The sequence below is a fragment of the Andrena cerasifolii genome, chromosome 1, assembly GCF_050908995.1.
Source record: "Andrena cerasifolii isolate SP2316 chromosome 1, iyAndCera1_principal, whole genome shotgun sequence".
Lineage (NCBI taxonomy): Eukaryota > Metazoa > Arthropoda > Insecta > Hymenoptera > Andrenidae > Andrena > Andrena cerasifolii.
In genome coordinates, this window is record NC_135118.1 from 20542242 (window position 1) to 20554305 (window position 12064).

At 43.4% G+C, this 12064-nt stretch overlaps 2 protein-coding genes across 5 annotated transcripts in view; one reads left to right on the plus strand and one right to left on the minus strand.

Annotated features, from left to right (window-relative positions):
* Positions 1-12064, plus strand: part of LOC143378348 (uncharacterized) — a 305064-nt gene that overhangs the window by 176121 nt on the left and 116879 nt on the right. The gene's annotated exons all lie outside the window — the stretch shown is intronic.
* Positions 1-12064, minus strand: part of Glurib (Glutamate receptor IB) — a 279382-nt gene that overhangs the window by 14375 nt on the left and 252943 nt on the right. For all 4 annotated transcript variants that reach the window (XM_076829906.1, XM_076829912.1, XM_076829903.1 and 1 more), the window contains exons 7-14: positions 10994-11158; positions 8303-8518; positions 5665-5772; positions 5312-5425; positions 5093-5213; positions 4574-4668; positions 3880-4103; positions 2485-2697 (exon numbers count right to left, since the gene is read on the minus strand). In XM_076829906.1, the coding sequence (XP_076686021.1) occupies positions 2485-2697; positions 3880-4103; positions 4574-4668; positions 5093-5213; positions 5312-5425; positions 5665-5772; positions 8303-8518; positions 10994-11158 (1256 nt within the window). The remainder of the gene's footprint in view (positions 1-2484; positions 2698-3879; positions 4104-4573; positions 4669-5092; positions 5214-5311; positions 5426-5664; positions 5773-8302; positions 8519-10993; positions 11159-12064) is intronic.

A 12064-nucleotide genomic window follows, 5' to 3' on the forward strand; every position in this document is an offset into this window, starting at 1 on the left:
GAAAAAGGGTGGCGGAGCGGGGTGGCGGGTGGTCGCGGAAACGTACGGCCTCGGCGTGTTGGCCGCGTGTCGCTAATGGAATTTTCGCTGGAGCCCGAACGACACGCTCATTCAAATGAGCCGCCCTCGAATAGCCAGTTCGCCTAATCGCGGCGCCGATTACGTGGCCCGCTCTAAATTACATCCAGCACGAGACTGCCCTACGTAATCCGATTATATTGTGATAATTCCGGCCGCGCGGTTATAATCGTCGTTTAACCGGCAGGCGGTTGTAATTTAAACGAAGGAATTTGCAACAGTAATTATTGCGTACCTTAAAGCCCCCCTCTCTCCTCTGGGCAGGCCTCGTAAATCACACTCTTAAAGGTTATCATCGTCGGTGTATCTACCGGGTGGCGATATGGAGATCGTGAGTTGAAGGACACTCGGAATAGCAGCGCTGTACGTTCTCTCCTGCCAAGGTGGCGCTTTGGAAATGCCCCGCTTTTACTTCATCCTTTTACTTTTATGTTCGACGAAGTGGGTTACAGAGGAAGTCTGTTTTTATAGTCTTCGAGGATCCAAAAGTATTGAAATTTTATTACGAACACCAACAGAGCTGTTATACAATATTACAAGGAAAAATCTCGCGAGTCCTCTACCATCTGTACTCCAATTTCAACCCCAAAAAATGAAAGGACCGACGTTAACCCTTTAGCGCTGGCACCTAGATCCCGTCGAAGGGAAAATATCCCGTTTTCTTTTCATCGTTAAGAATGGTCTGAATTTTTCTATTTTTACATAATTTTTTTTTAAGTGGTTAAAATGTATAAAAGAATTGAATACAGGGTTCAGGGAGGTCCAGCTTTCTTCCATGAATTAAAATACTCTAAACATGTATCTACTACTTAATCTAGTGCGAGCAGGGAATTGCGAGTGCAAACTGCGAAGCGTTGGCGCTAAAGTGTTAAAGTAGATACAGACGCCACTAGAATGCCTCAGCCATCGACAGGATCGCTGCTTACGAAAAAGTGCTCGAACAGAGACATCATCGCGCCCCACACGGAACTCTGCAAACCTCGGTGCGAGGAGCCTGATAATGGAGACGAAACTTACAACCCCCGTGCGAAAGGGGAATCATAATGCATTGTTCGACGCAATTAGCTACGTCTGTGCTGTGAGCGAAGAGCAGAGGCATGGTTTGGAAGGACGCTTATTACTTTCGCTACGCTCTACCGCTTCTTGAATCGAACCCTTCCCTCCCACCCCCTCCCGCCGACCCCTGTCGCTAATTACACAGAAGTAGCCTTTTCAGAACGGCGCGCTGCGCGATACACCGACGGGGCCGAAGAACTACCAGACGTTTACACGGGAGACTTTAACCGTCGACAGCGGCGAACCTTTTGAATCTTACCCAATTCATCCTATTAGCAGAGTGACACGGTTGACCTGGTCCGAGTAAAGGGAGCCATTCTCCCACGGAGCCTTTATGTATTTTATTCCCTTCGCTTATACCGCGGGAACTGGGAGAGGAGGGAGAAGCGAGTGGCTATAATTAGCGGAAAGAAAGGTGGTCGAGGACACTGTCCTTTTCGTCACGCGCAACTAAGTGTCGTTCTCAATAGTTAACGAGGATTTTTTTCCAACTTCTTCTTCGCCTGTACTTTGATCACAGCCAGTGGTCTGATCGGAGATCTTCAGCGTTAGGGCTTGTTTAGCGTGTTCTGTTTAGTAGTTGTGTGTCACGTGACTGATAAGGAAAGTTAGACGCAGTTGTGAAAGAAAGCACGATAGTCGAGCCAGATTGGCGAGCAGTTAATTTTTACGGAGTTCCTTGTTCGGGACAGCCGTCCACGGCTTACAGTGGCTCGCATTAATATTCGGACACTTTTTAAAATCGAGTAACTTTTTTAGAATTGGTCCAAACAACTTGAGTTTTTTTTTAAGCTAGAAGGATTAGTTTGCTAACTGACGCGTTACGTCGTTTTGAAAAAAATGTATTTGGTTGGAATAGCGAAAAGAATAGTAAAGGTCGATTTTTAAACTTTTTTTTGTGAGCTTGTAATGAAAATTCAAAAACCCCGTTTGTAGATTTCAGTAAGTTGTATACGTGCCTAAAATTTCATAAAAATCGGTTAACGTTGCTCCGAGCTACAAACGTTTAAAGATCGCAGAATAAGGTCGAGAATCGCTGATTTCGGGAATTTTCGTATACGTATACAACTTACTGCAAACTACAAACGGTTTTTTTTTTAATTTTCATTACAAGCTCACAAAAAAGTTTAAAAATCGACCTTCACTATTCTTTTCGCTATTCCAACCAAATACATTTTTTTTTTCAAAACGACGAAACGCGTCAGTTAGCAAACTAATCCTTCTAGCTTCTCAAAAAAACTCAAGTTGTTTGGACCAATTCTAAAAAAGTTACGCGATTTTAAAAAGTGTCCGAATATTAATGCGAGCCACTGTATCAGGGCCGAATTTGACAAGAGAATTAACGATTACCTGGGCGATATGTCGCAGCCCTGCTGCATGAACGCGGCCAACGCGAACCACAGGCTGTTGATGATGCTGAAGTCGTTGGCCATGCTCGAGGTTGGTATGTGAGGCGATCCTTGGGAGCCGTGGGGATGCTGCAACGTGGGATCGTTCCTTGACGCCATTGAAGGATCTCCACCGCTGCTCAGCGTCAGCACCCTCCATTCGTACGGTGAAAATCTGTGAATGGGAATGTAATAAATACTCGATGCGCGTTTCTTATCGACGGTGGAACGAGATGCCGGCAACATAGTCGGTGGACATAAGAAGAATTTCAAGTGAGAAGTTAAACTAAAATTCCAAGTCAAACGTTCAAATAGTTTCAGAGCCAGAGTTTACTTATTTTGCGAAAGAGTCGAATGTACTGTGAGTGCTCGAGGTCCGGGCTCTCCTTCGTGATCTCCAGCATTTTCCGAACCTTGAACGGTAGAACGTTTGCTCGAGTCTACTTTTTATAACCACAGCGAAACATGGAGAGTTTAGCCTTCAAGTTGTACTTAACAGAACCATGCACGACACGCGTTACAGAGAAATCGATGTAAACATCGAATCAGTGATCACGTGACAAAGTACTTGGGCTTATCGCCCCTATCAAGATCGCGACTGTTCCCTGATTGAAGCGATCGCTAGGAAACGACATTCGGGGAAATCACGCGAGACAGGGAACGGTAAATAGCCTGATCGGGCTGAAATGGAAGCAACGACGATTTGTCGTGGCAGCTGGACATAATACACCCATGGAGTCGCGATAACTGTGTGTCTAATTGAGGTGAGTGAACGCGTAACTGTGGCTGCTCGCGTGGATAAACAAGAGGGGCTGTTGCGTAATTTTCTATCGGAAATATAGAACAAGCGGGGCTGATAGGAAATTAATGCTATGTTCTGAGAGAGTGAATTTACAGATCCTAGAAATACATTTCTGTTTCCTGCAACGAGCCCCACTTTTGCTTCTATGATTTATCGCTTGCCGTTTGAACTGTGGAGCATGATGTGGATATATAAAAGATTCAGAACGATTCAGTAGCCTTTTTAGAACAATTATCATGTGTTCTTGGTGTTGCCTGATATTATTTCTGCGCAGTATATTGTGGAGAAAGATTAGAACGCGTAGCATTCCTACTAAATTACTATTTAATAATCTGATTCTAATTTCATATAATAAACAACCCATATTATTAATTTCAAAACAAAATTCTGCTTTTGAATGACGAAGCCATGGTGTTTCGATTAAAATCGAAAAGTAGTGAAACGTTACACTCTGAATAGGTTGCTGTGCCGTCGTCTGACCACATACCGACCGAATCTACTTGGCCGCGTCTTCGGTGAAAATATCGAAGTAGGTACCTTTAGAAATTTGTTTACCTGGATACGGTAAATAGCACGATGGACACGCCAATGTACGAGAATATCACGCACACCCAGATCTCTTTGCTCAACGGGTTCAAAAAGCTGAACACTCCAGGTTTCTGTTTGATGGGCTTCTTTATCATGATACTGATACCCAGGGACATGAAGGGTTTGCTGAAGTCTATCACTCGTTCTCGTTCCGAAGTGATTGTCATAGGGGCGATTGCAATATCCGCTTCCTGCAAAAGCATTGCAACTGTACTGTAACAATTCGCTTCGAGCTGAAAAATATTAACAACTAAACAGCTGAAGTTCGATAAACCGCTAATTGAAGTTCTATTTCATCGTGGTTGATTCGTACGAGTTACATGTACGTAATTGTAGTTTCGTGGTATGCAATTAAAGGGGTATCGCTTCTCTTTGCACCCCTTCGAAACTCGTCCACCAGATGTAGTTTTAAGTTCAGCAAACGATGCCGAAGAGCTCGCAAGCTCGTGGCATCTGGCGGAGGAGCCTCGCACTCCCCAGCGAAGGATAAAACAGCTTGCTGGAGTTGAAGCCCGGCGATCAATAGCAGAATCTTTTGTACAGCTGGGCGAGATCGCCCTGGCGAGGGCGGCGTGCTAACTTCCGGGGAGTTCCGCTTTGGGAAAAACTTGGAAACCGCGACAGGCCGTTTGAGCGGCCGTGCCCGATGAGGTGGACTTACTTTGCGGATTAATTCGCCGACCATTCCATCCCAGCCACCAGGAACATCCGGGTTCTCCATGCCGTACTTGCCGTCTTTTACGATCCGCAGCTCGTCTAAAAAACGACGGAGCAGACGTTCGATCAGATCGATTGTTAGCGATGAGTTAATAGACGAGATTGCTTCGATTGGTGGTTTAACATTAGTGGAGTTGCTGAACCGATGGTTCTCGAGGTTTTTGAATTATTTAGGGCGGGGTAGCTGTGAGCAGGTTCGCTTAGCACAAATGCTGTGATTACTCGGAAGGCATTAATGCTGCATAACAGCTTAGTTCAGATGTCTGGGATGTGTTGAGCAGATCTGTTCTCGATGCAATGAAACTTTACATAGGCAATCTCTGATGAATCCAGGGGATGGAAAGATTAATAGAATACGGACAATTGTTGGAACAATACCAGGATTGAATAGTGTCTTCGAAAGGGGATTACAATTGTTGAAGTTAGCGGAAGGATTTTTTAACGAATCGACGCGGATACTTACACGTTATCCCCAGTTTCTTCGCTATAAGCTCAGCGAGATCCTTGCAATAACCTTCGTAGCTATCGTTGCCAACCAGCACCTCGCCAGCGTCTGACTTTTTCTTCATGATGTACGGCTCTTCCTGCGTTGCAGAACGAAGACACAGATTAATTTCGTTCGCCATAAATACACAGTTTCATTCTATTAATCACCAAGACAACTCGTGGAACAGCTTCTTACCACGATCGTGGTGACGATGTAGGTCTTGTTCTTCTCGATTTCCGCGTGCGGTCGAAGCCGAATGTATTTCGCCGCGATCGACTGGAATCCAGCTTCGTCCGTCCATTCCGCAACCTTGAAGAATAATTTATAAGTTAATGGTGGACTCGGAAGCGCTGAAACGCCGACGGAACTGGATTGTGAGTTCACGCGATTGTCAGAGTGGAATTAGATTTTCTTTTGAAACAGATTTTCTGAGACGCGTTTTTGCGGATGCTGTGGAACTTCTAAAAGCACGAGATATATGTTTAAGCTCGGTGGAAGGGTGAAGATTAGAAATCTTGTGGCGAGCTGACACGAAGAAAAATATTTACTTTGACCATGGCGCTGTTGACCGTCATCTCGACGACGTGGAGGGTGTAATTGTGTCGACGACCGTCATCGTTGAAACGGATCTCCCCCGTTAGCCCCTCGATTTCGACCTGAGGGTAAAATGTAAACTAATATCAGTAGGCAATAACAGGTCGGTGGACAAGTTCGTTCGCTCACTGTTAGATGATGTTAGGTGTACGGAAATATTTTTTTTCTCCACCTACTTGTACTTTTACCAGAAAAGTGGCAAAAGATCATAGCTAGCCAATTTGATTAACAAAATCATGTAATAAATTTTTATTTTTAACCCTTAACTGGTTACGCGAAGTTGTTTTACAATATGTCGCGTCATGAAGACAACTTTCAGTGGTTTTGAACAAAACATGCAAAAGTATATTTTCAAATACAATAAATCCCCGCTGTGAACAGGGCTCACCGTGGGTTACGGACATGATTCTCTTTTCCGTACCCGACGGCAACTTCGTGTCTGACTCTTTGTTTCCTCCCGCTCGTTGCCCGGTTCTCTCACTCTCGTCCGCAGGCCTCCAAGGAATGGTGGGGATAGTCGCCGGGCTGTCCACGGGAGGTAAAAACGGGCTCATAACGGGGATTTACTGTACCCGTGTAATAAAGTCACTAATAACTCCAGTATATGTTAAAAGTAAATTTAGGCTTGACAATGTCAAGTTATTAAAGAGGAGTCTGCGAGACCCAACGTCACCGTTTACGTCACAAAGTGGGACGTCACCGGATAAGGGTTAATAAAGACTTTGGTTCGATAAAGCGAATAAACTTTTGCGCCGACCTAATATTATGCGTCATCATATATCAATAAGCAAATCGCTGGTGCACCAGTGGACACATACATGTCATCAATTAGAATGCTGTACATTAGTCTCGGCATCGATTGTGGGCTAAAAAAAATCAGATTCCTTCTAGAAATCAAAGCTCAATTCTGCAGCTTTTCTCGAAAATAGTTCTTGAAAAGAAAGTGCTTATATTTCGGAAACCTCGTTTCGCTTTCTTGTAAGGCTTTCTGTGACACCCTTTCCGGGGACCGCCCTCCCAGAAACTCCTTTAGTTATCCGCGCCCCTTCCCTCCACTCAAAAAGAATTCACTTCCCTCAATGGTAACGATTTCCCTGATATCGACAGACTGTCGCGTCTGACTTCGTCGACCGACGAACCGTCAAATAGTAGAAAAGGGGTGGGCGACTTGCAGTGTTGCCCTAACTATACGTACACGTGTGTCATGGACCGGCGAATGGAAGGGGGAGAGTGGGTGGCGATCTGACGTAGACGCAGGAATTCCGTTAGAGTCGGAATAACCGCCAATTACTGTCAGCAGCAGAGTGGCGACGGGAAGGGTCGCCGACAATTTCGGTTTCCACGGTATTCGTAACATATCGAGTATTTCTGCGTTTCTGTCCGCGCTTCAAGAATTTCGGGACCAATCACCGCACGGCCATGTCACCCTCGCGGCGTCGTCAGTGTCAGAAACCAGCTGAGAAAGATTAATCCTACACAGTGTGAAGAAACGATAACCCAAGGATGGTAACGTTCAGGACTTTGAATTAAATTGAGTTCGCGAGATGATGGGACTGTACCCCGATTTCTAGGTGCATCAAATATCATCCAGTAGACTGTGAAGCTACAGTATTTCCTCGATCTAAGGACGGGGTTTATCACTCGATCTAAGGTGAGCGCTATCCCCCTTACTTCTTCTGCTTTTTCTGCGGAGGGTGAGACTGCGTATGAGAGAGAGGGGGATACTCACAGGGGAAGGATACGAATTCTTCGACTTTGATTCTGACGTGTTTTTGTAGAATGGTCGCAGACGGATCCCTATTGATACGTGTAAAATAGCAGGTGCAAGTATTTTATAATCTTCAAGGTATGAACAATTAAAGTTCCAACCGCTCTCTCGCAAGTTCTTTCTCAACTACCGAATTCTGTATGAGTTAGTAAGTAGGGCTGTTCGAGTACTCGAATATTCGAGTAGCTTGAAATTCGGACCGAGCCGAGACTCGGTTTCCGAGTACTCGAAAAAAGCGAGCGGCTCGAATAGAACCGAGTAGTTTGAAGTAGAACCGAGAACTCGAAAAGAACCGAGCGGCTCGAACTCGAATGTTTCGAATATTTTAGAATATGTTTATATACTGAGTAATGGTTTGTAATTATTATTACTATTATTTCGACTTTATTTATTTTCAATAGTTAGAGAATACTTTCATTTGCAGTCAGGGCCGGCGCGAGGATGATCGATGCCCTTATGCAAGAAAATTTGAAAATTTTTGGCTCCCCATTTTTTGCACCTGTTTTCTATTTAATATGTTTTGTCTTTACGAGGTACAATAAAAAGAAAATTACAGTTACATTTTGTTTATGTGGGAGTTGGATTCCTTTATTTTTAAGCTTGCGATATAGTTTCTTAGCGCCCTTACTTTCTCAAGAAGATATACCCTGTCTCGATCTAAGGCGACGCGGTCGGTTCCGAAACGTCACCTTATACCGAAACAAATCTGTCTTTGCATTTTATAGAGTCAACCATATTCAACCGAATATGGTTGAATATTGCCAAGCACTCGTTGTCAGTAGGTAGGAACCCGTGTAATGCATTCATTGAAAGAGACCACTCACCTTTCTCAGCAGCCTCGAGATTTTGTCACCGTACTCAAACGGCGTCACCCATCCGCGACTGTTATTGCAATCCAACGCCCTGGTGCCGTTCGTAATCTGGCTGGTGCCAGGGGTCCCAGTCCGCCTCACGTTGCTCCTGTCCGACTTTTTTCTCAGGAACTTGTTGAACGCCTCGACGAGAACAAATACCGCGTCGTACATCAGCGCTGCTTGTGCCTAATGCAAGGAAGATTGCGTCGATGAGTGTTCGGGTGTCGTCAACGTGGGAAAAGAAATGTTTCGAATAACATTATTTCGACGGTCTACCGCCAGTTCTTTGCATTCTGTGTGGTTCACAGACAAACCTTCTCTTCGACCGCATAGCAAGAAAGAAGAACGACTTCGTAGCCTGATACCAAAGAATAATTATTACGGCTCGAATAATGTTATTGGACTGCGAATAAAATTTTACATGGTAATTCTATTTGTCCCCTCTTTTCTCTAGTTTCTATGAAAAACATTTTCCTCGTAAACATCGAGTGCGTTAACGCTAGAAGTCCTACTTTGATCGATCGGAAAGCGATCGATTAATTACGATTTAACGTGGAACTGAATTGATTACCACGCTGAATGCACGGCTTCCGATAATCGAATGGGAATTCCGGAGCGTCAAGTGACATTGAATTGGGCAAGGGCGCGGAGTTGCGATTCTTATCCGACCTCTGCCCCCGCAATGAGGACGAAAGTCAAGCTTGTGAAAGGTTGCTCGATCTCTAACTACCTGTGCCATTGAAGTGATATTACACTTTTGATAGGAAAGTCAAGTTTGTTGGAAGCAAATGATTTGTGAGAATGCGTAACGATTACCTCTTGTTTCATGGAAGAAGTGAGTTTTTAGGCCTCTCTGGGTGTATGTCCTCCTTAAGGGGTTACCTACCGTCAGGAGGTAGAAAAAGAATCGATTCTTTGGGAATTTATTTCAGAAAGTACATGCATATTTTTATGCAATGGTTTTTCTATTCAAACGAGGGCCACTTTAACAGGTTATTATATTATGTTTTGGTATAAAAATATTTAGTTATTGCAAAATTACAACTGATTTCCCAGAAGCTGTTTTTAGACCGGTGACCACGATTTCTCCAAAACCGCTTCACCAATTTTTCTGAAACTTTGTAGGTTTCTTCTGGGGATTCAAATCTAGTCTTTAATCGAAGCATTTGTTTTTCCAATGCATAGTTTTTGTTTTATGGATGAAAAATGAGTGTTTTTTCCTCAGAAAATCGATCATTTCACTTTAAACATCTGCCAGTTTGTCCCAGATTATTATTTTATAAAACGGAACGATTAAAGACTAGATAAACTATTGTACTAACTAAATCTTCTTGGTTTTTTTATTTAAGATAACCCAGTTCCGAATAATGTTGGTCACCGCAAAACATGTTTCTAAAAACAGCTTCAGGGAAATCAGTTGTAATTGTGCAATAACTAAATATTTTTTACCAAAACATAATATAATAACCTGTTAAAGTGTCCTTCATCTGAATACAAAAGCCATTGCATAAAAATATGCATGTACTTTCTGAAATAAATTCCCAAAGATTCGATTCTTTTTCTACTTTCTAACGGTAGGCAACCCCTTAAGAAAAGATCGCCATTCTAGAAAAGCCAGCGATAGCCGCGTAAGATATATGTTTATTTTTCGTCCGTTCAATCACGCTCCTCTCACTATTTTCGGTAACGAATGGGCGTGCGCCATTGTTCGTAATCGTCGTGACAATTGAAATTACGTGGCTGCGCAGAGTTGCGAGGAAAACGCGAAGTTTTCGCGACGTTGCTTCCGGGCAGCGTGGTTGAGCTGAACTCGCTCGGGGAAACCGAGAAAGCCGTTTATCCGTTGGGGACGCACGCAGATTCACGGGGACGTGGTACGTCGGGCACGCGGCCAAACTTGGGGAACCGCGCACCGAAATTGTGTGACGATCGATCAGGATAATCGGTGAGTTAGACGGCGCGCAGTTTGGTCTTTGAATATTCTCGAAGGCTCCGTTTCTCTGCATTGAGCCGGGCGGCTCAGGTCTGTGTTATCTGCGATGAAGATAATGATTAATCTACTTTGATAAGTGAACGTTCAAGTGTAATTGTCTATGGGACATTGTGGTTGATTGGTAAGTAATCGAACTATTCGATGGACCACGTTTGCAAGTTTACAATTGAGTCGCTAATCAGCCATATAAGTGGTTGATGCGACCATAAAAGTTAAAAAAAAAAACTATGTTATTTAGCAGTGAAAAAGATATGGGAAGATCCTTAAATATTGAAACGAACTGTCAATTTTGTTGATTCCTATTTGAGTAAATAAAGTTTAATATAAAGAAAGTGATTGCTCTATTTATCCTAACATTTTCTTATCCGGCCACTTTTGCCTCCCTATTGATACGGATACGGGTGGCTCTACTGTATTTGCAATCCTCGCGGATGGCTAACAACGGTGAGGGTGTCGTTCAGTTATGTACTCGTTGAGGAAGCTTTTGGAGGAAACGAGGAGACAGAGTCTCAAGGAGATCAAGTTTACAGAGTTTTCAGGGAGTTGTGACAGTGGGGGTGTCAGGGGGTAGTTCATAGTGAGTTTTTAGTAATTTAAGTTTACATACTTATCACGGAGTTATTTTACAATTTCCAGGCGAAAAGAGGAGAGTAAACGTTTCTACGTACAGAAATAGACTCTCGTCCAGCTCCTTGGGACGTCACTGGGTCGAGGCGATGCCAACCAGCTAGGAAATCCTTGACGTAGGGTCGAGTGGAGTCCACGATGCGAAAACCGGTGATGTTGATGGCACCGTACTCGATCACCTCGCTCTCCCATCGGTCGTCCATTATCTGATTACACACGAAAACAGCGTGCTTGTACTGCCGTATAAAAGACGCGAAGCACGGATGGCCGGGTTCCCGCGGATTCGGGGCACTTCCACTTGGACGTTCCCGGTAATTTATGAGCACGAGGAGCTCCACGCGTGCCAAAAGATTCCGTTCATCTAGGATTACTCGATCTACGGTCGATCTCGAGTCGCGGGGCGAGCGGTTCGTCACTCCTTTACAGGCAACTTCTGTTTCAGAGTCATTGTTACGGCGCACAGTGTTTCGAGTATACTACATGCTAGCTGGACAAAATTATTTTTTCGCGGTATTGGGTTTATATGGGGTTCAAATTGTTAGGAACAAACCTGATTCGTATCACAGTTTATTTATTCGCTAAAAATATCAATAAAATAAAAATACGACTAATTCAATAAAGAAAAAAGAACAAAACGACGGTATTGTACTTTAACTATAATTATCAGTTATAACATTATGATTATTCCTGTAGTTTCTGAGTTTTCTGTGGAATTTTAAAAAAATTTCGAGCCACGGTTGACTTACCTAATATAAAATGGATATTAAAACACTGTTTTACTATATGTTCCACGTCGTTCCACGTAACAAGGTTTGAATGTATGGAAAGTAGAGACTTTCTAGTTTTTTTTAATCACGTTATCGGTCTGCAAAAATTTGCAAAACTATGTTTTGTGAATTGTTTTCGAGTACGACGCTCGGCAGGACAGATAGCACAGTATTTCAGACTCTATACGTATTATAGATTAACTATAATTATAAGTGTGGATTTTAACTATTAATTTCTTGTTAATTACATTACATTACATTATAGAGTCTGAAATATATCAACTGTGCTATCTCTCCAGCCGAGCGGCGCACTCGAAAACAATTCCCAAAATATAGTTTTGAAAA